Source organism: Heterodontus francisci, chromosome 20 (assembly GCF_036365525.1).
Source record: "Heterodontus francisci isolate sHetFra1 chromosome 20, sHetFra1.hap1, whole genome shotgun sequence".
Classification (NCBI taxonomy): Eukaryota; Metazoa; Chordata; class Chondrichthyes; order Heterodontiformes; family Heterodontidae; genus Heterodontus; species Heterodontus francisci.
Window position 1 is genome coordinate 89,157,148 of NC_090390.1, and position 26,658 is coordinate 89,183,805.

The window sequence follows — 26,658 nt, forward strand, 5'->3', positions numbered from 1 at the left end:
CATCTGGAGCCTGCCGTACCGGTACTGAGGGCAGTGCCATCTGGAGCCTGCCGTACTGGAACTGAGGGCAATGCCATCTGGAGCCTGCCGTACCTGTACTGAGGGCAGTGCCATCTGGAGCCTGCCGTACCTGTACTGAGGGCAGTGCCATCTGGAGCCTGCCGTACTGGAACTGAGGGCAATGCCATCTGGAGCCTGCCGTACCGGTACTGAGGGCAATGCCATCTGGAGCCTGCCGTACCTGTACTGAGGGCAGTGCCATCTGGAGCCTGCCGTACCTGTACTGAGGGCAGTGCCATCTGGAGCCTGCCGTACCTCTACTGAGGGCAATGCCATCTGGAGCCTGCCGTACCTGTACTGAGGGCAGTGCCATCTGGAGCCTGTCGTACCTGTACTGAGGGCAATGCCATCTGGAGCCTGCCATACCTGTACTGAGGGCAATGCCATCTGGAGCCTGCCGTACCTGTACTGAGGGCAGTGCCATCTGGAGCCTGCCGTACCTGTACTGAGGGCAATGCCATCTGGAGCCTGCCGTACCTGTACTGAGGGCAGTGCCATCTGGAGCCTGCCGTACCTGTACTGAGGGCAGTGCCATCTGGAGCCTGCCGTACCTCTACTGAGGGCAATGCCATCTGGAGCCTGCCGTACCGGTACTGAGGGCAATGCCATCTGGAGTCCGACTTACCTGTACTGAAGGCAATGCCATCTGGAGCCTGCCGTACTGGGACTGAGGACAATGCCATCTGGAGCCTGCCGTACCGGTACTGAGGGCAGTGCCATCTGGAGCCTGCCGTACCTGTACTGAGGGCAGTGCCATCTGGAGCCTGCCGTACCGGTACTGAGGGCAATGCCATCTGGAGCCTGCCGTACCTGTACTGAGGGCAGTGCCATCTGGAGCCTGCCGTACCTGTACTGAGGGCAGTGCCATCTGGAGCCTGCCGTACCGGTACTGAGGGCAATGCCATCTGGAGTCCGACTTACCTGTACTGAAGGCAATGCCATCTGGAGCCTGCCGTACCGGTACTGAGGGCAGTGCCATCTGGAGCCTGCCGTACCTGTACTGAGGGCAGTGCCATCTGGAGCCTGCCATACCTGTACTGAGGGCAATGCCATCTGGAGCCTGCCGTACCGGTACTGAGGGCAGTGCCATCTGGAGCCTGCCGTACCGGTACTGAGGGCAGTGCCATCTGGAGCCTGCCGTACCGGTACTGAGGGCAATGCCATCTGGAGCCTGCCGTACCTGTACTGAGGGCAGTGCCATCTGGAGCCTGCCGTACCTGTACTGAGGGCAGTGCCATCTGGAGCCTGCCGTACCGGTACTGAGGGCAATGCCATCTGGAGTCCGACTTACCTGTACTGAAGGCAATGCCATCTGGAGCCTGCCGTACCGGTACTGAGGGCAGTGCCATCTGGAGCCTGCCGTACCTGTACTGAGGGCAGTGCCATCTGGAGCCTGCCATACCTGTACTGAGGGCAATGCCATCTGGAGCCTGCCGTACCGGTACTGAGGGCAGTGCCATCTGGAGCCTGCCGTACCGGTACTGAGGGCAGTGCCATCTGGAGCCTGCCGTACCTGTACTGAGGGCAGTGCCATCTGGAGCCTGCCGTACCGGTACTGAGGGCAATGCCATCTGGAGCTGTGCGTGAGCCCAAGGATGGGTATTGTCTGAGTGATTGGATTGCATCAGAGTAATGAAGTAGGAGATGTGACCTTCACTGTTTTCATATTGTTGACCTTGATGAACTTTCAATAATTGCTGAATGAACAAGAGTTAATATGCAAACAAACCAGTGCCACCTGCAGTCACTACAGCGGCAAAGAGCAGACTGAAATCAACTCCAATATTTATTCCATCGAGCCTGTTCCAGCATTCAGTTACAGGACGGCTGATCTCTACCTCAACCCCATTTACCCCCTTTGCTCCAAATCCCTCGATACCCCAACCCTACAAAAAACCGAAATCTCAGTCTTGAAAGCCCCAATTGACCCAGAGGATCCGCAGCCTTTTGGAGGAAGCAGACCAGATTAAGAATCTCCACTGATGGTGCAAAGATCAAAGGAGGCAAAAATACAGGATGAGATGAGAGGGCAGCGCACAGTGATCTGTATTTAAAATGAACAATACAGAGTAAAGCTCCCTCTGCACTATCCCCATCAAACACTCCCAGGACAAGTACAGTACGGGGTTAGATACAGAGTAAAGATCCCTCTACACTGTCCCATCAAACACTCCCACGACAGATACAGCACAAGGTTAGATACAGAGTAAAGCTCCCTCCACACTGTCCCCATCAAACACTCCCAGGACAGGGACAGCACAGGGATTGGCTGTTCTCTGATTGGGAATACTGAGTGCCTCAATGAGGTGCAGCTGACAGTGCTGCAGTCAGTTGCTGGAGGTGCTGCTGGAGAGGGAGAGCTGAGGAGGGAACTGCAAAAAACCTTTCAACAACTTTTGCTGCAGAGGAGGAAAGACCTTGAAAAAGGCTGTATTTCGAGGTGGGTGTCGAGCACCAAACTTTCATTTCATTTGGACTGTTGTGGGAGGTGAAAGAGGACAGAAGAACAAGGGGTGGGGGCTATACAATTCTGTAGTTGCACTAAAGTTGTAGGGAAGCTCCCTCCCCACCCCAATTGCCCAGCCTGAGTCAGCTGAAGCTGCCTGGCTAATCGAGACATAAGGATCGAACTAAAGCCTGGGTAGCTTTCGGCTGACCCAGGTGAAGACCCCTCCCACAACCAGAAGACTGGAAGACCAGGAGTGTTTAGAGTGCTCAGAGTACCACCCTTTAAGGGGAAAAAAAGCAAAGTCATTGCTTGCAGCCTGTCTTTCCCATCTCCTGTATACCCTCAGCCTCTCCCCAAACCTCCTAGTTGGTTTGTTTGTTTGTTTGCTTACCTGCAAATTGGGGGTGGGTTTGGCTCTTGAGCCATGGCAAACCCATCATCACCGGTGGCTGGGCCTTCTCATACCTATGCGGCTGTAGCCTCTGTGGCCACCCGTGTGACCCCGTCACCTTTTAAATTAATTACTTCAAGCCATGGGGTAAAGAGCTATCCCCACCCCAATATGTCTATAGAGGCCTGTGTAAAGGCAATGGCTGAGGTTGTCGGCCCCTCGGCCACTGTGGCAGCCTCAAAAATGTACGGGAAGGCTGTGTTCTTCCTGAAGACCGAGCGGGCGGTGTCCCTGGCCCTGAGTAAAGGGCTCACTGTGGGTGGGACTTTCCTGCCGGTGGACCCTCTAGGGGCCACTGCACAGCGGATAATGTTATCAAACGTCCCGCCCTTTATTCCCAGTGAGCTGCTCCTTCCCCACCTGCACCACATGGGGGAGGTGAGGTCGGGGATCACCCCAGTCCGGCTTGGTCTTTGGGAGCACAGCCTCCAACATGTCTACTCCTTCCGCCGCCAGGTATTTATGCAGCTGGCGCGGGAGGAGGACACGGAGGGCCAATTTAATGTGGAGTTCCAGGGGACGGCCTACCGTGTCTTCTGGACCGCGGACGGGGCGCGGTGCCACGTCTGCAAGGGGGTGGGGCATGTTCGTAAGAACTGCCCCAACCTCCCGGCCGCCAGCTCCACCTCGGCGGCCCAGAGTGGTTCCACAGCACCTCCTCCCACTCCCCCCACACATCCAATAGACGCCGCTCAGTCGGTTCTGGAGGCTGTGGTTTTCACAGCCTCCGGCGGGGAGGGGAGCGTCCGTCCGAGCAGAAGGAAGACGCGGGGAAAAAAGAAACATCATGAGGCGCGTCCCCTGGGCACTCTGACTCAACCCGAGCCTGAGCTCAGCCCAAAGCCCATTCCCATGGAATCCACCTGTCCCAGGGCTGGGCTCAGGCCCAGGGTGACTAAAAAGGAAAAAAAGGGTGCGGAGGCGGAGGCCTCTGATGACATGGAGGTCTCTGAGCCTCCTCGCCCTAGTGGGAAAAAGAGGAGAAGGCACCCCTCCACAGAAATAACACAGGGCCCTGAGGTGCAGGGCCCATCTGTTGGAGGGGAGCTGCCTCCTGTTTCTGGTCCTCAGGTGCCCCCTACCGCCACCACCAAGGCTGCAAAGTCCGGGCAGGAGCTCCCTATTCCTCAGGATGGAGGGGAGGGGAAGGCCCCGGTACATGAGGCCCCTCCTGAAGGAGTAAGTGGGGCCCTGCTTGTGGTGGGGGAGCCTGGGGACGCCGCCCATTCCGCCACTGCTACTGGGTCGGGTGCCCTGAATGAAGGGGAGGGCGACGCCCCAGAGGGTCAGCCCTCCCAGCCGGAGTCCACCACCAACCAGGAGACACCCGACCTGGTGAAAACTGAGAATGCTGCCCCATCTGCTGGGCCTGTGGGTGCTGGCGGAGCGGGAGATGGCCTCCTCTCTCCGCCTCCGGTCTCGGCTCCGGCTGGATTTCCGGAGTCGGGATCTTATGTTTCCCCTGGACCACTCGTTGGCCTGGGGACGGAGGTGGAGGGGGGTCCTGGGCTGCTGGCGCCCACAGGCTCCAGTTTTACAATAGAACCCAGAGAGGACTCCTCCGCCATCGATCCTGGGGGTGGGATCGTGACGGAGGCGGGACCAGCTGGCGCGGCCGGGACGTCCGCCCCACAGTGTGTGGTGGATGTGTCGGCCGCTGGCGGTGACGACCCGGAGGAGGATGGGGATTCGCTGTGGGGCACGGAGGATGATCTTGATTCCATCGCCAGTGAGGTGGTGGAGTCCCTCGTGCCTCCCACCGAATCTCCTCTCATACCCACGGCGGAACACCGGGATTTCCTCGCGGGTTTGCAGGGGCTGCCGCAATAAAGTTCAGCTGGCCCTCGACCACTGGTCGAGAATGGCATTTTAATTTGAGTTTTTGGTTTATTTATCTGTTTTTAATAAAGTTATTTTTAAAAAATGTATATAAAGGGGGCCTGAGGAATAAAGGCCCCCTCGACATAAAATATATAAAAGGGGCCTGGGGTAAAAAAAGAAAAAAAATCGGGGTTAGATACAGAGTAATCTGTAAGAGTAAACTGTCCCCATCAAACATTCCCCGGACATGATTATGATTTGATTAAATTACAGTTGATAACATCAGCTGCTTGTCTTTCATTGAGAAAACTTTATTACAAGATAGTTTTTATTGCAATGTTTTGTACAGAAAACAAAGAATCTGGAGTTTGTTAGAATTCAGAAATGGAATGTGATGTTGTCCTCATTCACTGCTGCCTGTTTACCATTACCTGGCAGTATCAGCCTGAGGAATGTGGCTTTTCAGTAAAGGTCTGATTGTATTAAAGCTGCAGAGAGTCCATGTCACGAGGCTCAAACTACCCTGTTGTTTCCAGGAGGATCCCACTCACTCTTTCTCTATCTCTCTATGTGTACCTCTCTCCCTCTTGCCTCCCTCCCTCCTTCCGTATCCCTCCCTTCCTCTCTCACCATCCCTTACCCACTCCCTCTATCTCTCTTGCTCTTTCCCTGCTTTTCTCCCTCTCCCTTGCTCACTCTCATCCTCATTCTCTCTCCTTCTCTTTCCCTCTCTCCTTCCTTTACTCTCTCTCCCTTACCCTCTCCCTCAGTCTCTCCTCCCTCCCTCCCCTCTCCCTCATGTCTCTCTCTCTCTCCCTCTCTCTGACTGTGTCTCTCATTCCCAGTAGCAGAGTGTAGTTTACCTCGTGTTAAACCTGAACATAAATCATCCTAATGTATGGTTTCATTGTTGCACTGGGATTTTAGACCATGAGATTGAAGCAGAGAAACAGAGAGAAAGTCAGAACACTCTTGCTATTTCTCTCCTGCTTTCCCTTGTCTTTCTCACTCTTTCATTCTCCTTTCACTTCTCTCTGTTTCTGTCCTCGATTTCCCTCTTTCTCTCTGAGATCATTCCCGTTTATTGCTCCGTGTTTCTGATACAGGAGAGTGACCGGTACAGGAGAGTGACCAGTAATGGACAGTGATCAGGACAGACGAATGTCCAGCAGTGGAGAATGGCTGGCACAGGACAGTGACCTACAGGGGTTATGGGAGGGAGGTCATTGGCGTTTGGTGCCCTGGCAACCAATCCTTGCGGCTGGCGTTGGCCTTGTTTAGGAAGATGAGCAGAGGGGCAGTGATGAAGGGGTGAACACACACACCCTCCTACAGCATGGTCTGTTTGACACTGGCTGTTGGCAGTGTGGGTTGCTGCTGGGTGTGTGGGTTACACCAGGCTGTGTGAGGGTGATCACTCACTCTCTGCTGGCCGACAGGGCTGATATTCAGTGAAGGCTTTGCATTGTACCACTTCATCAGGAGGTTGTTGAGTTGCTCCTTGTCTGTGATGCCATGCAGCTGCTCACCCTCCTCTCCCATCAAACCAGCCACCCCTGGGCGATACGTCTTGAACTCACTCTGCATGCTGTCGAAAAACTGGAAGACACAGTGACGAGCAAACCCTCGTGCGTGCTCACAGCATGTCTCTTCAAAGATCTTCTGCTCAATGTCAATGTAGTTGCTCCAGTACCTGCTCTGGAGGAAGGTGACATGCTTGGAGCACGGCTTGAGGCAACGAGCAAGGAAGGCAGCCAATATCAACACGAGGAGTAGGGTCCATCCCAGAGCCTGAGGACAACAGTCAACAAAGAGCTATTGGAAGATTAGTGAAGAGCCAATCTCATTGGATCTATTGGAATCTGAGACCCTCCTGTCCCCAACCCCAATATCCCACCATGACCCCATCAGCTGTTTGCTGAATGATCCCAGTGTCCTGATCCCTTCCTGGGGATTTGCTCCAGCTTTGCATCCCCTCTGTGAAGAAATAAATCCTGCTCCAAGGTTGATCTTTGAACTCTGACTCTGTGCACTCTGATTGCTGCCCTGAGGGCCTGGGATAAACATGTTTCCTATCCCTGTCCTATCAAACCACTATATATTGTTCCAGGAACAGGAAGAGACCATTGAACCCTTCAAGCCTGTTCCACCATTCAATTAGACCATCTTAACTCCATCTACCCACTTTGGTTCTGTAACTTTCAATCCTTACCCAACAAAAATCTATCAATCTCAGTTTTGAAATTTTCAGTTCACCCCCAGACTCAGCAGTTTTTTGGGGAGAGAGTTCCAGATTTCCACTCCACTTGGTGTGAAGAAATGCTTCCTGACATCACCCCTGAACAGCCTGGCTCTGATTTTGAGGTTCTGCCCCCTTGCCCGCTCTGAGTTAGCTTTTCCAAGGCTAAAGGGCTGTGGTTTTCATTGCCTGACGTCATCGAGGACCCACCAGCCAGGAGAGTAAACAACAGGTCACGGATTGAGCGACTTTACTTTGGAGTTTAAAAGATTGTAGATTGTAGGAGGGAGGGGAGACCGAGGGAGAAGAGTCTGAGGGAGAGAAGACTGAGGGAAGAGAGAGTGAAGGAAGGGAGATTGAGGGAGGAGGGTAGTTAGCCAGGGATAATTTACTTGCCAAGCTGGTTACCCAGTCACGCCAGACATAACCCAGTCAGAATAAAATTCCCATTTACAGCTTTTACCACATGGGTAAGTGAGGTTACATATTTGGGCGGTTGCTTTACCCGAAACACTACTCGGGTAGTGTCTCCCACCCATTCTCCTCCTCTAACCAAAAAAAAAAGTTCTGTCCGTCGGATTGCTAAGCTAACAAGTTTTGACTTTTTTTTTTTGGTTTTTCAGTAGATTTGTTGGGAATTTAGAATAATGGGAATGGAGGTTAAGGCAGTTGTATGTTCCTCCTGCAGAATGTGGGAGGTAGGGGTCGCCAAGAGTGTCCCTGCTGACTGCATCTGCGGGAAGTGCACCCAGTTCCAGCTCCTCGAGAACCGCGTTAGGGAATTGGAGCTGGATGAACTTCGGATCATTCGGGAGGCGGAGGGGGTTATTGAGAGGAGTTATAGGGAGGTAGTCACACCTCAGGTAAAAGAAGTAGGTAGATGGGTTACCGTCAGGGGAAGGAAAGGGAACCAGCAGGCAGTGCAGGGATCCCCTGTGGCCGTTTCCCTCAACAACAGGTATACCGTTTTGGATACTGTTGGGGGGGACGACTTACCAGGGGTAAGCAATGGGGTGCAGGTCTCTGGCACAGAGTCTGTCCCTGTTGCTCAGAAGGGAAGGGGGAAGAGGAGCAGAGCATTAGTCATTGGGGACTCCATAGTTAGGGGAACAGATAGGAGGTTCTGTGGGAACGAGAGAGACTCACGGTTGGTGTGTTGCCTCCCAGGTGCCAGGGTTCATGATGTCTCGGATCGTGTTTTTGGGATCCTTAAGGGGGAGGGGGAGCAGCCCCAAGTCGTGGTCCACATAGGCACCAACGACATAGGTAGGAAGAGAGATGGGGATTTAAGGCAGAAATTCAGGGAGCTAGGGTGGAAGCTTAGAGCGAGAACAAACAGAGTTGTTATCTCTGGGTTGTTGCCTGTGCCATGTGCTAGCGAAGCGAGGAATAGGGAGAGAGAGGAGTTGAACACGTGGCTGCAGGGATGGTGTAGGAGGGAGGGTTTTGGTTTCCTGGATAATTGGGGCTCTTTCTGGGGTAGGTGGGACCTCTACAAACAGGATGGTCTTCACCTGAACCAGAGGGGTACCAATATCCTGGGGGGGAGGTTTGCTAGTGCTCTTCGGGGGGGTTTAAACTAATTCAGCAGGGGAATGGGAACCTAAATTGTAGTGCCAGTGTACAGGATGTTGAGAGTAGTGAGGTCAGGGATAAGGTTACAAGGACGCAAGAGGGCACTGGCAAGCAAGAACCTGGTTTAAAGTGTGTCTACTTCAACGCCAGGAGCATCCGGAATAAGGTGGGTGAGCTTGCAGCATGGGTTGGTACCTGGGATCTCGATGTAGTGGCCATTTCAGAGACATGGGTAGAGCAGGGGCAGGAATGGATGTTGCAGGTTCCGGGATTTAGATGTTTCAGTAAGAACAGAGAAGATGGTAAAAGAGTGGAGGGGGGGGTGGCATTGTTAATCAAGGAAAGTATTACAGCGGCAGAAAGGACGTTTGAGGACTCGTCTACTGAGGTAGTATGGGCCGAGGTTAGAAACAGGAGAGGAGAGGTCACCCTGTTGGGAGTTTTCTATAGACCTCCGAATAGTTCCAGAGATGTAGAGGAAAGGATAGCGAAGATGATTCTGGACAGGGGCGAGAGTAACAGGGTAATTGTTATGGGGGACTTTAACTTTCCAAATATTGACTGGAAATACTATAGTTCGAGTACTTTAGATGGGTCAGTTTTTGTCCAGTGTGTGCAGGAGGGTTTTCTGACACAGTATGTAGACAGGCCAACCAGGGGCGATGCCACATTGGATTTGGTACTGGGTAACGAACCCGGCCAGGTGTTAGATTTAGATGTAGGTGAGCACTTTGGTGATAGTGATCACAATTCGGTTAGGTTTACCTTAGCGATGGGCAGGGACAGGTATATACCGCAGGGCAAGAATTATAGCTGGGGGAAAGGAAATTATGATGCGATTAGGCAAGATTTAGGATGTGTAGGATGGGGAAGGAAACTGCAGGGGATGGGCACAATCGAAATGTGGAGCTTATTCAAGGAGCAGCTACTGCGTGTCCTTGATAAGTATGTACCTGTCAGGCAGGGAGGAAGTTGTCGAGCGAGGGAGCCGTGGTTTGCTAAAGAAGTTGAAGCGCTTGTCAAGAGGAAGAAGAAGGCTTATGTTAGGATGAGACGTGAAGGCTCAGTTAGGGCGCTTGAGAGTTACAAGCTTGCCAGGAAGGATCTAAAGGGAGAGCTAAGAAGAGCAAGGAGAGGACACGAGAAGTCATTGGCGGATAGGATCAAAGAAAACCCTAAGGCTTTCTATAGGTATATCAGGAATAAACGAATGATAAGAGTTAGATTAGGGCCAATCAAGGATAGTAGTGGGAGGTTGTGTGTGGAATCAGAGGAGATAGGGGAAGCATTAAATGAATATTTTGCGTCAGTATTTACAGTAGAGAAAGAAAATGTCGAGGAGAATACTGAGATACAGACTACTAGGCTAGATGGGATTGAGGTTCACAAGGAGGAGGTGTTAGCAATTTTGGAAAGTGTGAAAATAGATAAGTCCCCTGGGCCAGATGGGATTTATCCTAGGATTCTCTGGGAAGCCAGGGAGGAGATTGCAGAGCCTTTGTCCTTGATTTTTATGTCGTCATTGTCGACAGGAATAGTGCCGGAAAACTGGAGGATAGCAAATGTTGTCCCCTTGTTCAAGAAGGGGAGTACAGACAGCCCTGGTAATTATAGACCTGTGAGGCGTTGGAAGGATGAATGAGAATGGGCAGAGACTGCTTGAGTTGTGTACCTATCATAACCTCTGCATCACCAACTTGTTCTTTCACACTAAACCCTGTCACCAGGTTTCATGGAGGCACCCAAGATCACGTCGTTGGCACCAGCTAGACCTCATTGTCACAAGGCGAGCCGCCTTAAACAGTGTTCAAATCACACGCAGCTTCCACAGTGCGGACTGCGACACCGACCACTCCCTGGTGTGCAGCAAGGTTAGACTCAGACCAAAGAAGTTGCATCATTCCAAGCAGAAGGGCCACCCGCGCATCAACACGAGCAGAATTTCTCACCCACAGCTGTTACAAAAATTTCTAAATTCACTTGTAACAGCCCTTCAAAACACTCCCACAGGGGATGCTGAGACCAAGTGGGCCCACATCAGAGACGCCATCTATGAGTCAGCTTTGACCACCTACGGCAAAAGTGCGAAGAGAAATGCAGACTGGTTTCAATCTCACAATGAAGAGCTGGAACCTGTCATAGCCGCTAAGCGCATTGCACTTTTGAACTACAAGAAAGCCCCCAGCGATTTAACATCCGCAGCACTTAAAGCAGCCAGAAGTACTGCACAAAGAACAGCTAGGCGTTGCGCAAACGACTACTGGCAACACCTATGCAGTCATATTCAGCTGGCCTCAGACACCGGAAACATCAGAGGAATGTATGATGGCATGAAGAGAGCTCTTGGGCCAACCATCAAGAAGATCACCCCCCTCAAATCTAAATCGGGGGACATAATCACTGACCAACGCAAACAGATGGACCGCTGGGTTGAGCACTACCTAGAACTGTACTCCAGGGAGAATGCTGTCACTGAGACTGCCCTCAATGCAGCCCAGCCTCTACCAGTCATGGATGAGCTGGACATACAGCCAACCAAATCGGAACTCAGTGATGCCATTGATTCCCTAGCCAGCGGAAAAGCCCCTGGGAAGGACAGCATTACCCCTGAAATAATCAAGAGTGCCAAGCCTGCTATACTCTCAGCACTACATGAACTGCTATGCCTGTGCTGGGACGAGGGAGCAGTACCCCAGGACATGCGCGATGCCAACATCATCACCCTCTATAAAAACAAAGGTGACCGCGGTGACTGCAACAACTACCGTGGAATCTCCCTGCTCAGTATAGTGGGGAAAGTCTTTGCTCGAGTCGCTCTGAACAGGCTCCAGAAGCTGGCCGAGCGCGTCTACCCTGAGGCACAGTGTGGCTTTCGTGCAGAGAGATCGACTATTGACATGCTGTTCTCCCTTCGTCAGATACAGGAGAAATGCCGTGAACAACAGATGCCCCTCTACATTGCTTTCATTGATCTCACCAAAGCCTTTGACCTCGTCAGCAGACGTGGTCTCTTCAGACTACTAGAAAAGATCGGATGTCCACCAAAGCTACTAAGTATCATCACCTCATTCCATGACAATATGAAAGGCACAATTCAACATGGTGGCTCCTCATCAGAGCCCTTTCCTATCCTGAGTGGTGTGAAACAGGGCTGTGTTCTCGCACCCACACTTTTTGGGATTTTCTTCTCCCTGCTGCTTTCACGTGCGTTCAAATCCTCTGAAGAAGGAATTTTCCTCCACACAAGATCAGGGGGCAGGTTGTTCAACCTTGCCCGTCTAAGAGCGAAGTCCAAAGTACGGAAAGTCCTCATCAGAGAACTCCTCTTTGCTGACGATGCTGCTTTAACATCTCACACTGAAGAATGCCTGCAGAGTCTCATCGACAGGTTTGCGGCTGCCTGCAATGAATTTGGCCTAACCATCAGCCTCAAGAAAACGAACATCATGGGGCAGGATGTCAGAAATGCTCCATCCATCAATATTGGCGACCACGCTCTGGAAGTGGTTCAAGAGTTCACCTACCTAGGCTCAACTATCACCAGTAACCTGTCTCTAGATGCAGAAATCAACAAGCGCATGGGTAAGGCTTCCACTGCTATGTCCAGACTGGCCAAGAGAGTGTGGGAAAATGGCGCACTGACACGGAACACAAAAGTCCGAGTGTATCAGGCCTGTGTCCTCAGTACCTTGCTCTACGGCAGCGAGGCCTGGACAACGTATGCCAGCCAAGAGCGACGTCTCAATTCATTCCATCTTCGCTGCCTTCGGAGAATACTTGGCATCAGGTGGCAGGACTATATCTCCAACACAGAAGTCCTTGAAGCGGCCAACACCCCCAGCTTATACACACTACTGAGTCAGCGGCGCTTGAGATGGCTTGGCCATGTGAGCCGCATGGAAGATGGCAGGATCCCCAAAGACACATTGTACAGCGAGCTCGCCACTGGTATCAGACCCACCGGCCGTCCATGTCTCCGTTATAAAGACGTCTGCAAACGCGACATGAAATCGTGTGACATTGATCACAAGTCGTGGGAGTCAGTTGCCAGCATTCGCCAGAGCTGGCGGGCAGCCATAAAGACAGGGCTAAATTGTGGCGAGTCGAAAAGACTTAGTAGTTGGCAGGAAAAAAGACAGAGGCGCAAGGGGAGAGCCAACTGTGCAACAGCCCCAACAAACAAATTTCTCTGCAGCACCTGTGGAAGAGCCTGTCACTCCAGAATTGGCCTTTATAGCCACTCCAGGCGCTGCTTCACAAACCACTGACCACCTCCAGGCGCATATCCATTGTCTCTCGAGATAAGGAGGCCCAAAAGAAAAAAAGAAAAAGAAAGAGCCTTACTTCGGTTGTGGGTAAAATGTTGGAAAAGGTTATAAGAGATAAGATTTATAATCATCTTGAAAAGAATAAGTTCATTAGCGATAGTCAGCACGGTTTTGTGAAGGGTAGGTCGTGCCTCACAAACCTTATTGAGTTTTTTGAGAAGGTGACCAAACAGGTGGATGAGGGTAAAGCCGTGGATGTGGTGTATATGGATTTCAGTAAGGCGTTTGATAAGGTTCCCCATGGTAGGCTATTGCAGAAAATACGGAAGTATGGGGTTGAAGGTGATTTAGAGCTTTGGATCAGAAATTGGCTAGCTGAAAGAAGACAGAGGGTGGTGGTTGATGGCAAATGTTCATCCTGGAGTTTAGTTACTAGTGGTGTACCGCAAGGTTCTGTTTTGGGGCCACTGCTGTTTGTCATTTTTATAAATGACCTGGATGAGGGTGTAGAAGAGTGGGTTAGTAAATTTGCGGATGACACGAAGGTCGGTGGAGTTGTGGATAGTGCCGAAGGATGTTGTAGGGTACAGAGGGACAGAGATAGGCTGCAGAGCTGGGCTGAGAGATGGCAAATGGAGTTTAATGCGGAAAAGTGTGAGGTGATTCACTTTGGAAGGAGTAACAGGAATGCAGAGTACTGGGCTAATGGGAAGATTCTTGGTAGTGTAGATGAGCAGAGAGATCTTGGTGTCCAGGTACATAAATCCCTGAAAGTTGCTACCCAGGTGAATAGGGCTGTTAAGAAGGCATATGGTGTGTTAGCTTTTATTAGTAGGGAGATCAAGTTTCGGAGCCACGAGGTCATGCTGCAGCTGTACAAAACTCTGGTGAGACCGCACCTGGAGTATTGCATGCAGTTCTGGTCACCGCATTATAGGAAGGATGTGGAAGCTTTGGAAAGGGTGCAGAGGAGATTTACTAGGAAGTTGCCTGGTATGGAGGGAAGGTCTTACGAGGAAAGGCTGAGGGACTTGAGGTTGTTTGCGTTAGAGAGATGGAGGAGGAGAGGTGACTTAATAGAGACATATAAGATAATCAGAGGGTTAGATAGGGTGGATAGTGAGAGTCTTTTTCCTCGGATGGTGATGGCAAACATGAGGGGACATAGCTTTAAGTTGAGGGGTGATAGATATAGGACAGATGTTAGAGGTAGTTTCTTTACTCAGAGAGTAGTAGGGGCGTGGAACGCCCTGCCTGCAACAGTAGTAGACTTGCCAACTTTAAGGGCATTTAAGTGGTAATTGGATAGACATATGGATGAAAATGGAATAGTGTAGGTCAGATGGTTTCACAGGTTGGCACAACATCGAGGGCCGAAGGGCCTGTACTGCGCTGTAATGTTCTATGTCTCTGTCTATGACTCTAAATGTGTAACTAAAACAGCACAGCCTAGGTCAGAGCTTAGGTCAGCTCTGTGCTCCATATTCAGCAGGGTTTGCAATAGCTGTGTGGGAGAACCCTGGTCTGTAGTGGCAGCTCTACTACTCTGGGTGCATTAATCAGCCTGGCAGGTAGCATCCTGACAGAAGCCTGGAACATGGCTCAGAGCTCAGAACAGCGAGACCGGCACAGAAACGAGACTTGGCAATGTTCTATCACTCGGTGTGTTATAGTGGCACCAAAACAGCTGGCCTTTTCCCCAGGAACATGACCAATCAGATGGTCAGGTGACAACTGGAAAGTGCAAAAATACAAATATGAAGAAACACTCAGAAATTAGTCCCTTTTTTATTCTAACAAAGCAGATTACAGGGCGATATAATGAAGTGTTTAAAATGACAGAAATGATGGGACAGGGTTGATAGAAGCAGATTATTTCCAGCAGTTGAGACTCTGGAATGAGAGGCCATTGATATAAGATTAAACATAAGAGATTTAGACCAGAAGAGAGGAGAAACTTCTTCATACAGAGAGTTGTGAAGCTGTGGGATTCACTCCCAGAGTAATAGTTGATGCAGAAACTACACGAACATTGAAGATTATATTTCCTAGGTGGATGAAATAAATAGGGATAAAGGGATAATGGAAAAGGCAAATGTGAATACAACTATTTGATCATGTGGGGGGTAAATCCCGACATGGACTGGTTGGGCCAAATGGCCTGATTCCATATTTGTATCTTTAGCTGTCTCAGGCATTAGAGACATGAAATTAGAGATCAGATTCAAGGCTGCAGGAAATGGAGATGTCACAATGGGTACTATAGAGGAATACTTGTGAACTTATCAGCTCGATAGTACAGTGTACAGGGTACTCTGTATCTAACCCTGTGCTGTACCTGTCCTGGGGAGTGTTTGATGGGGACAGTGTAGAGGGAGCTTTACTCTGTATCTAACCCCCCGTACTGTACCTGTCCTGGGAGTGTTTGATGGGGACAGTGTAGAGGGAGCTTTACTCTGTATCTAACCCCGTGCTGTACCTGTCCTGGGAGTGCTAGAATGAAATAATGAATGAGTTGCAGGTATCTGATTTAACTGGTTACAGAGAAGTGAATTCCTTGCCTTTGCACAACTTTGTGCATCGGGTGACGCATTTCCTGTGATTGAAGCTCATGGCTAATTTTAACCCTATGAACCCTGTGAATTACCCACTGACTCTCCACTCCACTCCCACCACCCTCCGTTTAAACCTGAACTGTTGGGCAGGCAGCAGGGCACCTCCCTGACACTGCCAGCTCCCTCTTCCAATATTCTGCTGGGAGTTTGATGTATGATTGGGTCGTTATTGCTGGTTTGTCTCTGGCCTATAAGGGGAAGTACTTGTGATTTTCCTGCCAGGTGAAAAGAAAGAATTTTTTATTCTTTCATGGGATGTGGGCGTCGCTGGCCAGGCCAGCATTTATTGTCCATCCCTAATTGCCCTTGAGAAGGTGGTGGTGAGCTGTCTTCTTGAACCACTGCAGTCCATTTGAGGTAGGTACACCCACAGTGCTGTTAGGAAGGGAGTTCCAGGATTTTGACCCAGTGACAGTGAAGGAACTCCTCCTGTTAGTTGTTTAACACCGTTCATGACTGGATGTGGCAGGACTGCATTTATATCGAGCCTTTCACAACCTCCGAGAATCTCAAAGCATTTTAGAATGAATTAAGTACTTTGATATTATTAATTATAATTCGATTATACTGTCTTGAGTTTAGAAGAATGAGAGGTGACCTCACTGCTAGATGCTGAGATGCTGTTTCTCTGGCTGGAGAATCGAGAACCATGGAGAGTGTCTCAGGGTCAGGGTGGGACATTTCAGACTCAGATGAGGAAATACTTATTCACTCGGAGGGTTGTGAATCTCTGGAATTCAGTTAATGGTCAGTCGTGAGTTTATTCAAGACACAAATCGATAGATCTTTGGGCACTGAGGGAATCGAGGGGTAGAGCAGGACGGCTCGATATCAATGCAGTCCTGCCACATCCAGTGGTGGACAGTTAAACAACTAACAGGAGGAGGAGGCTCCACAAACAATCCCAATCCTCAATGATGGGGCAGCCCAGCACATCAGTGCGAAAGATAAGGCTGAAACATTTGCAACAATCTTCAATCTGGAGACAGTAAACAGGAAGGACCTGTTTCCCCTAGCGCAGAGGTCAATTACCAGGGGTCACAGATTTAAGGTGATTGGTAGAAGGATTAGAGGGGACATGAGGAAAAACCTTTTCACCCAGAGGGTGATGGGTGTCTGGAATTCACTGCCAGGATCGGTGGTGGAGGCAGAAACCCTCAACTCATTCGAAAGGTACCTGGACATGCACCTGAAGTGCTGTAACCTGCAAGGCTATGGACCAGGTGCTGGAAGGTGGGATTAGATTGGGCAGCTTGTTTTTTTTCTGCTGGTACAGACACGATGGGCTGAATGGTCTCCTTCTGTGCTGTAATTTTTCGATGGTTGTAAGGTGGAGTTGAGGGAGAAGATCAGCCATGATCGTATTGAACAGGAGCAGGCTCAAGGGGCCGAATGGTCAACTCCTGCTCCTATTTCTAATGTTTTTATGCTTCATGGTGGAGTCACTGTTCTGATATAGAAAACAATTTGCACACACCACGATTTCACAAGTAGCAATGTCATAATGACCACGATATTCTATTTCAGATCATAGTTGAGGATTAAATATTAGCCCAGGCCACTGGGGAAAACTCTCCCTACTGTTCTTCAACATAGTGTCATAGGATTGTTTACAACCACCTGAGAGGGCAGATGGGTCCTCAATTTAACAAATGACAGCACCTCCAACAGTGCAGCATTCCCTCAGTACTGACCCTCCGACAGTGCAGCACTCCCTCAGTACTGACCCTCCGACAGTGCAGCATTCCCTCAGTACTGACCCTCCGACAGTGCAGCACTCCCTCAGTACTGACCCTCCGACAGTGCAGCACTCCCTCAGTACTGACCCTCCGACAGTGCAGCACTCCCTCAGTACTGACCCTCCGACAGTGCAGCACTCCCTCAGTACTGACCCTCCGACAGTGCAGCACTCCCTCAGTACTGACCCTCCGACAGTGCAGCACTCCCTCAGTACTGACCCTCCGACAGTGCAGCACTCCCTCAGTACTGACCCTCCGACAGTGCAGCACTCCCTCAGTACTGACCCTCCGACAGTGCAGCACTCCCTCAGTACTGACCCTCCGACAGTGCAGCACTCCCTCAGTACTGACCCTCCGACAGTGCAGCCCTCCCTCAGTACTGACCCTCCGACAGTGCAGCCCTCCCTCAGTACTGACCCTCCGACAGTGCAGCCCTCCCTCAGTACTGACCCTCCGACAGTGCAGCCCTCCCTCAGTACTGACCCTCCGACAGTGCAGCCCTCCCTCAGTACTGACCCTCCGACAGTGCAGCCCTCCCTCAGTACTGACCCTCCGACAGTGCAGCCCTCCCTCAGTACTGACCCTCCGACAGTGCAGCCCTCCCTCAGTACTGACCCTCCGACAGTGCAGCCCTCCCTCAGTACTGACCCTCCGACAGTGCAGCACTCCCTCAGTACTGACCTTCCGACAGTGCAGCACTCCCTCAGTACTGACCCTCCGACAGTGCAGCACTCCCTCAGTACTGACCCTCCGACAGTGCAGCCCTCCCTCAGTACTGACCCTCCGACAGTGCAGCCCTCCCTCAGTACTGACCCTCCGACAGTGCAGCACTCCCTCAGTACTGACCCTCCGACAGTGCAGCCCTCCCTCAGTACTGACCCTCCGACAGTGCAGCCCTCCCTCAGTACTGACCCTCCGACAGTGCAGCACTCCCTCAGTACTGACCCTCCGACAGTGCAGCACTCCCTCAGTACTGACCCTCCGACAGTGCAGCACTCCCTCAGTACTGACCCTCCGACAGTGCAGCCCTCCCTCAGTACTGACCCTCCGACAGTGCAGCACTCCCTCAGTACTGACCCTCCGACAGTGCAGCCCTCCCTCAGTACTGACCCTCCGACAGTGCAGCACTCCCTCAGTACTGACCCTCCGACAGTGCAGCCCTCCCTCAGTACTGACCCTCCGACAGTGCAGCCCTCCCTCAGTACTGACCCTCCGACAGTGCAGCCCTCCCTCAGTACTGACCCTCCGACAGTGCAGCCCTCCCTCAGTACTGACCCTCCGACAGTGCAGCCCTCCCTCAGTACTGACCCTCCGACAGTGCAGCACTCCCTCAGTACTGACCCTCCGACAGTGCAGCACTCCCTCAGTACTGACCCTCCGACAGTGCAGCACTCCCTCAGTACTGACCCTCCGACAGTGCAGCACTCCCTCAGTACTGACCCTCCGACAGTGCAGCCCTCCCTCAGTACTGACCCTCCGACAGTGCAGCCCTCCCTCAGTACTGACCCTCCGACAGTGCAGCACTCCCTCAGTACTGACCCTCCGACAGTGCAGCACTCCCTCAGTACTGACCCTCCGACAGTGCAGCCCTCCCTCAGTACTGACCCTCCGACAGTGCAGCCCTCCCTCAGTACTGACCCTCCGACAGTGCAGCCCTCCCTCAGTACTGACCCTCCGACAGTGCAGCCCTCCCTCAGTACTGACCCTCCGACAGTGCAGCCCTCCCTCAGTACTGACCCTCCGACAGTGCAGCACTCCCTCAGTACTGACCCTCCGACAGTGCAGCACTCCCTCAGTACTGACCCTCCGACAGTGCAGCCCTCCCTCAGTACTGACCCTCCGACAGTGCAGCCCTCCCTCAGTACTGACCCTCCGACAGTGCAGCCCTCCCTCAGTACTGACCCTCCGACAGTGCAGCCCTCCCTCAGTACTGACCCTCCGACAGTGCAGCCCTCCCTCAGTACTGACCCTCCGACAGTGCAGCCCTCCCTCAGTACTGACCCTCCGACAGTGCAGCCCTCCCTCAGTACTGACCCTCCGACAGTGCAGCACTCCCTCAGTACTGACCCTCCGACAGTGCAGCACTCCCTCAGTACTGACCCTCCGACAGTGCAGCACTCCCTCAGTACTGACCCTCCGACAGTGCAGCACTCCCTCAGTACTGACCCTCCGACAGTGCAGCCCTCCCTCAGTACTGACCCTCCGACAGTGCAGCACTCCCTCAGTACTGACCCTCCGACAGTGCAGCCCTCCCTCAGTACTGACCCTCCGACAGTGCAGCACTCCCTCAGTACTGACCCTCCGACAGTGCAGCCCTCCCTCAGTACTGACCCTCCGACAGTGCAGCCCTCCCTCAGTACTGACCCTCCGACAGTGCAGCCCTCCCTCAGTACTGACCCTCCGACAGTGCAGCCCTCCCTCAGTACTGACCCTCCGACAGTGCAGCCCTCCCTCAGTACTGACCCTCCGACAGTGCAGCCCTCCCTCAGTACAGACCCTCCGACAGTGCAGCCCTCCCTCAGTACTGACCCTCCGACAGTGCAGCACTCCCTCAGTACTGACCCTCCGACAGTGCAGCACTCCCTCAGTACTGACCCTCCGACAGTGCAGCACTCCCTCAGTACTGACCCTCCGACAGTGCAGCACTCCCTCAGTACTGACCCTCCGACAGTGCAGCACTCCCTCAGTACTGACCCTCCGACAGTGCAGCACTCCCTCAGTACTGACCCTCCGACAGTGCAGCACTCCCTCAGTACTGACCCTCCGACAGTGCAGCACTCCCTCAGTACTGACCCTCCGACAGTGCAGCACTCCCTCAGTACTGACCCTCCGACAGTGCAGCACTCCCTCAGTACTGACCCTCCGACAGTGCAGCACTCCCTCAGTACTGACCCTCCGACAGTGCAGCACTCCCTCAGTACTGACCCTCCGACAGTGCAGCACTCCCTCAGTACTGACCCTCCGACAGTGCAGCCCTCCCTCAGTACTGACCCTCCGACAGTGCAGCCCTCCCTCAGTACTGACCCTCCGACAGTGCAGCCCTCCCTCAGTACTGACCCTCCGACAGTGCAGCCCTCCCTCAGTACTGACCCTCCGACAGTGCAGCCCCCGTCAGTACTGACCCTCCGACAGTGCAGCCCTCCCTCAGTACTGACCCTCCGACAGTGCAGCCCTCCCTCAGTACTGACCCTCCGACAGTGCAGCCCTCCCCCAGTACTGACCCTCCGACAGTGCAGCCCTCCCTCAGTACTGACCCTCCGACAGTGCAGCCCTCCCTCAGTACTGACCCTCCGACAGTGCAGCACTCCCTCAGTACTGACCTTCCGACAGTGCAGCACTCCCTCAGTACTGACCCTCCGACAGTGCAGCCCTCCCTCAGTACTGACCCTCCGACAGTGCAGCCCTCCCTCAGTACTGACCCTCCGACAGTGCAGCCCTCCCTCAGTACTGACCCTCCGACAGTGCAGCACTCCCTCAGTACTGACCCTCCGACAGTGCAGCCCTCCCTCAGTACTGACCCTCCGACAGTGCAGCCCTCCCTCAGTACTGACCCTCCGACAGTGCAGCCCTCCCTCAGTACTGACCCTCCGACAGTGCAGCACTCCCTCAGTACTGACCCTCCGACAGTGCAGCACTCCCTCAGTACTGACCCTCCGACAGTGCAGCACTCCCTCAGTACTGACCCTCCGACAGTGCAGCCCTCCCTCAGTACTGACCCTCCGACAGTGCAGCACTCCCTCAGTACTGACCCTCCGACAGTGCAGCCCTCCCTCAGTACTGACCCTCCGACAGTGCAGCCCTCCCTCAGTACTGATCCTCCGACAGTGCAGCCCTCCCTCAGTACTGACCCTCCGACAGTGCAGCCCTCCCTCAGTACTGACCCTCCGACAGTGCAGCCCTCCCTCAGTACTGACCCTCCGACAGTGCAGCCCTCCCTCAGTACTGACCCTCCGACAGTGCAGCCCTCCCTCAGTACTGACCCTCCGACAGTGCAGCCCTCCCTCAGTACTGACCCTCCGACAGTGCAGCCCTCCCTCAGTACTGACCCTCCGACAGTGCAGCCCTCCCTCAGTACTGACCCTCCGACAGTGCAGCCCTCCCTCAGTACTGACCCTCTGACTCTGTAGCACTCCCTCGGTACTACACTGCGAGTGTCAGCCTGTATTATTTGCTGAAGTATCCAAAATGGGACTTTAACCCATGACCTGCTGACTCAGGTGGAAGTGCTGCCCACTGAGCCACGACTGAGGTACAGGTGCTAAAGTTGGCCTCAGTTTCCCTGGATTGGGGTTGGGGGTTTGAGGGGGAGGCGAGGGATTGTAATTAGCCAGGTTTCTGCTCCTGATCACTATCCAGCGTGTGTGCGTTGGCTGGAGTTAGGATGGGCTCTGGTTGAATGGACTGCTGACAATTGCAGCCTGGGCTGACCCAAGGTGTGAACTTTGACCGGGTACTCGTGGGGAGCTCAGACACCAGCGAGGGAGGAGTGTAAAAAAGTAGTAGAATCGCACAGCATGAAAGGAGGCCATTCAGCCCATTGTGCCTGTGCTGGCTCTCTGAAGGAGCTATCCAATGAGACTCACTCCCCCCTGCTCTTTCCCAACAGCCCTGCAAATTTTTCCCTTTCAAGTATTTATCGAATTCCCTTTTGAAAATTCCTATTGAATCTGCTTCCACCGCCCTTTCAGGCAGCGCGTTCCAGATCACAACAACTCACTGTGTCAAAACAGATCCCTCTGGTTCTTTTGTCATTTACCTTAATTCTGCATCCTCTGGTTACTGACCTGTTTGCTAATAACAGTTTCCCCTTATTTACTCTATCAAAACCCCTCTTGATTTTGAACACCTCTATTAAATCTCCCTCTTAACCTCCTCTGTTCTAAGGAGAACAATCGCAGCTTCTTCAGTCTCTCCACATTAACTGAAACTCCTCATCCCTCGGACCGTTCCAGTAAATCTCCTCCGCACCCTCTCCAAGGCCTTGCCATTCTTCCTAAAGTGAGTAAAGACTGAGTTGGGGAGGGGGTTGGTTACCTGGGAGACAGAGCGGAGATACCTGTAGACTGCTTTCGTGGGGAAGGGGAGATTGTGATACAGGTGTACGGGTGTGAGATCCATGCATGGCACCTTGGACAGGAGGCTCAGTAGGTCCTCTCCTGGAACACCGCTTGTGTTGCTGAAGTGGGCGGGATCCACTGAGGTGCTGAAGGCACAGACGACGCACTTGCCGTCCAACAGGGCAACGACGAGCCAGACAACGGGAGCAATGACAGCTCTCTGGACCACGGCAAAGAACATGTAGCGCAGCAATGAGGCATCCTTGGTTCTCCTGCCCTCAGGACGCAGCCATTCCTCCAGCATCAACACCGAGTGTTTGTTCACAATGATGCCACAGAAGAACAGGATACCTGGTGGCAGCAACATGACCCCAATCCCATAGACTGTGTTGTAGATGGGTAAACACGGACAGGTGAAGTGAAAGGAGCTGTAGATCCGAATACTCGCCAAGGCCAGGATTCCACAAATCCCATTCATCATTGACTCTGAGTTGGATTGGAAGTGGCGGAAGATGGTGATGAAACGGTCCATGATGCTCACTATTGAGAGTGTTTGTGAGAGCAGAGCCTGAAGAGAAGCAAACCATTCGCCAAGGTTTCTGCACAGAGAATTCAGCTGCTTGTGCAGAACTCCCGCCCTCTTGGCCTCGGATTTGCTGAGCCCACAGGTTTAAATCTGCCATCTAATTGGGAGAAGAGCTGTCACTCAGCAATGGGGCAGTGTAACAGCACAGAGCAATGACACACCTGCTCACCAAGTGTGGCTGCTGAACGGGGATTTACATTAAAGGGACACTGTCTGAATTAACCATTTTAATCTGTGAGCAAACACACCACACATCGTCACAATGTAACGCACCAGCTCATCACTTCTGCATAACATCATCACACTTAGAATATTGCGTGCAATTCTGGTCGCCACACTACCAGAAGAACGTGGAGGCTTTGGAGAGGGTACAGAGGAGGTTTACCAGGATGTTGCCTGGTCTGGAGGGCATTAGCTATGAGGAGAGGTTGGAAAAACTCGGATTGTTTTCACTGGAACGACGGAGGTGGAGGGGCGACATGATAGAGGTTTACAAAGTTATGAGCGGCATGGACAGAGTGGATAGTCAGAAGCTTTTTCCCAGGGTGGAAGAGTCAGTTACTAGGGGACATAGGTTTAAGGTGAGAGGGGCAAAGTTTAGAGGGGATGTGCGAGGCAAGTTCTTCACACAGAGGGTGGTGAGTGACTGGAACTTGCTGCCGGGGGAGGTGGTGGAAGCAGATACGATAGCGACGTTTAAGAGGCATCTTGACAAATACATGAATAGGAAGGGAATAGAGGGATATGGTCCCCGGAAGTGCAGAAGGTTTTAGTTTAGGCAGGTATCAAGATCGGCGCAGTCTTGGAGGGCCGAATGGCCTGTTTCTGTGCTGTACTGTTCTTTGTTCTTTGTTCATAGGTGAGGAAGAGGTCCAACCAATAACAATTTGCATTGATATAGCACCTTTACCATAGTAAAACATCCCAAGGCATTTTGTAGGAGTGTAAATCAATTTAACACTGAGCCACATAAATACATATCAGGACAGGTGACCAAAGAGTTGGGTTTTAAGGAGCATCTTAAAGGAGGAGAGCGAGGCGGAGAGGTTTAGGGAGGGAATTCCAGAGCTTAGGGTCCAGGCAGCTGAAGGCTCGGCTGCAGATGGTGGAGCGATTAAATTTGGGGAATGCTCCAGAAACCAGAACTGGAGGAGAGCAGAGATCGCAGAGGGTTGTAGGGCTGGAGCAACATCTGTCATCAAAATATTTCTAAAAGTATTTGGCCCACATCGAAAATGTAACTTTGCAGCACCAATCGGCAGCTGGAAATGACTCCTTTATGCTAGCAGGACCTGACTCAAAAAACCTGTTTTTGTTGATGCTAGCTTCTAACTGAAACGTTAACTCTGTTTCTCTCTCTCCACAGATGCTGCCAGACCTGCGGAGTATTTCCAGCATTTTCTGTTTTTATTTATGACCATTTAAAGATCGTGTTCATTGGATTTTCTTTCCTGCCTTGTTTGACCAACACAGTCTTGTTCCGTGATGTTCTCCCAAACTGTCGTCAGAATTTCAAACACAATGAGGGCTGGTCTCATTAATGTGCAGTTTGTAGTCAGTTAATCTCCAGCCCTGAGTGAATTAGTCAAAGCTTCATTCCCTGCTTATTTGATCCGGGCAGGATTTTTAATTATACATTTGGAGACATCCTCACCAGCCGGATCATCCCCCTCATTGTCCCACTCTCCTCGTGGCCCAGTGTCTGGGCCTCCTTTTACATATTACAGGCAGGACCAACTCAACTGGAGTGATAAGAGGCCATTCAGCCCTTCAAGCCTGTTCTGTCATTCAGTTATATCATGGTTGATCTGCAACTCAACTCTGTTTATTTGTCTTTGCTCCATATTCCTGACACCATCAAAAAATCTATTGAAATTTCCAATTTGACCCCCAGTCTCAGCAGCTTTTTGGGAGAGAGTTCCAGGTTCCCACTCCCCTCGGTGTAAAGAAGTGTTTCCTGACATCACCCCTGAACAGCCTGGCTCTGAGTTTAGGGTTCTGCCCCCTTGTTCTGGACTCCCCCCACCACCCCCCCCCCCCCCCCAACAGAGGAAATAGTTTCTCTGTACCCGAACAAATCCTTTGATCATTTTAAACACCTCAATTAGACCTAAACTCAAGGGAATACAGCCCAGTCTATGTAACCTGTCCTCATAATTTAACCCTTTTAACCCTGGTATCATTCTGGTGAATCTTCACTGCACCCTCTCATGGCCAGTGTATCCTCCTGAGGTGTGGGGTCCAGAACTGAACACAGTTACTCCAGACAGAGTCTGACCAAGGCTCTGTAAACACGTGGCCTATTTGCCCTGAAGTAACCCCAGTCTCGCACCCGGCCCTGAGCCCCATTGTTACAGGAACCCAATTGCTATTTTGGCCCTTTCAGGAGCTGCAGCAGATCCTGGGATTTCCCCGTCTTGGTCCCACTGCTGCTACATAATGGAGATACTGAAGAAAATGGGATGATTCTCTGCAGACTAACGCTGGCAGGTCATTTGCAGACACTTGGTATCCTAACAGTAAATTCTGCTGCTAGAGAAATCTAGCCCTTAATGTGTAAATCTCCCTGACTCTCACTCTGATTAAGCTGTATAACAAACTCCAGAGGTTTGCTCATCACACATGTCGGACTGTCTGCCTTAAATCCGATCTCAATTTTGAACAAAAATGCATTCTCTAATCCTCCAACTCAATCCTCAATTTCAATGAAAATTACAAGCAGTGCATTCGCTCTCTCCCTCTCAGTCCCCTCAGGCTGTGACTCCGTCTAGGCCTGATTAAAGTGACTTTTCCATGTTGATAGGAGAGCAGGAAACGTCCTGGACAACATTAAACCCTCAACCAACACCACTGAAAACTAAATGGTCATTCGCTGTTGTTTGTGGGATCTTGCTGTGCTAAAATGGGTACAGTAAGGCACTGTATATCAAAGTCTTTTAGTGTGTGTTAAGTGCTGGAAGAGGGTTCTGAGTGATGTGGAAAAACGCTTTATAAACACAAGTGTCTCCAAATCAGGTTTTATTACATGGCTTCTCTGACACAGGGAGAGTGTGGACTGGAGAGCAATGACCGAGTACTCGAATTTATTCCCTGAGTGTGTCGATTCCCACATGCCTGGGGAGCTCCCAGAAATGAGCCAATGACCAGGTTCTTGTACATATCACTCAAACCAGCTTCTAGAATGAGTTCCAGTTCCTGGTCACTGACACCACCCGTATCGATACAGGGTCCAATACCATCTAATACCAGGGATCGGACTCAGCTGTGATGCCCTGCGCAGTCAAATATCCTGTTGACGGTCACTGTGAGGAATGGTCACTCAGGCGCGGTACCACAGTGCAGGGGTTAAGGAGATAATGTCCCCTGGTTGGAGGGGGGGGGGGAGAAATAAGATTCTTCTTGGACAGGACACAAACTTGCAGCATCACCCTCAGTGCCTCAGTAACCAGCGCACTACATCCGCCTCTCCTGCACAGTGAAAACTTCAGGAAATGGAACACTATCTGTTACCCAAGGCAAAGGTCAAAGAACATTAATCAAAGAAGTAGAGTGTTCCAAAGGAGCTCTTGTCACCCAGGAACACCGGCTTGTGACTGTCAATCAAAGCAGATTCTTCTTCTTCTTTTGTCTCAAAGCAGTGAAGATTCTTTCTGGCTGTTGGAAGGAAACAGAACGGGTTTTGATGAAAGGTCATCAATCTGCAACATTAACTTTGTTTCTCTGAATAACTTCATACTTCCGCATATTATACTCCATCTGCAGCCTTGTTGCCTAATCGTTTAAACTGTCTATATCCAA

General features: G+C 51.8%; 2 protein-coding genes across 3 annotated transcripts in view; both read right to left on the reverse strand.

Moving 5' to 3' along the window:
• Nucleotides 1–977: 977 nt before the first annotated feature.
• Nucleotides 978–22,806, reverse strand: LOC137380890 (calcium homeostasis modulator protein 3-like). Its single transcript, XM_068053295.1, has 3 exons — nucleotides 22,252–22,806; nucleotides 6,204–6,572; nucleotides 978–1,757 (listed from the first exon to the last, which is right to left on the reverse strand). The coding sequence occupies exons 1-3, from the start codon at nucleotides 22,804–22,806 to the stop codon at nucleotides 978–980; spliced, it is 1,704 nt and encodes a 567-aa protein (XP_067909396.1).
• Nucleotides 22,807–25,869: 3,063 nt separating this feature from the next.
• The window catches only part of LOC137380988 (gamma-glutamyl hydrolase-like), a 40,252-nt gene continuing 39,463 nt past the window's right edge, over nucleotides 25,870–26,658 (reverse strand). Inside the window, exon 11 of one of the 2 annotated variants that reach the window (XM_068053408.1) lies at nucleotides 25,870–26,514. In XM_068053408.1, coding sequence (XP_067909509.1) covers nucleotides 26,393–26,514 — 122 coding nt within the window. In that variant the 3' untranslated portion in view covers nucleotides 25,870–26,392. The remainder of the gene's footprint in view (nucleotides 26,515–26,658) is intronic. The other variant, XM_068053409.1, reaches the window with a different exon arrangement.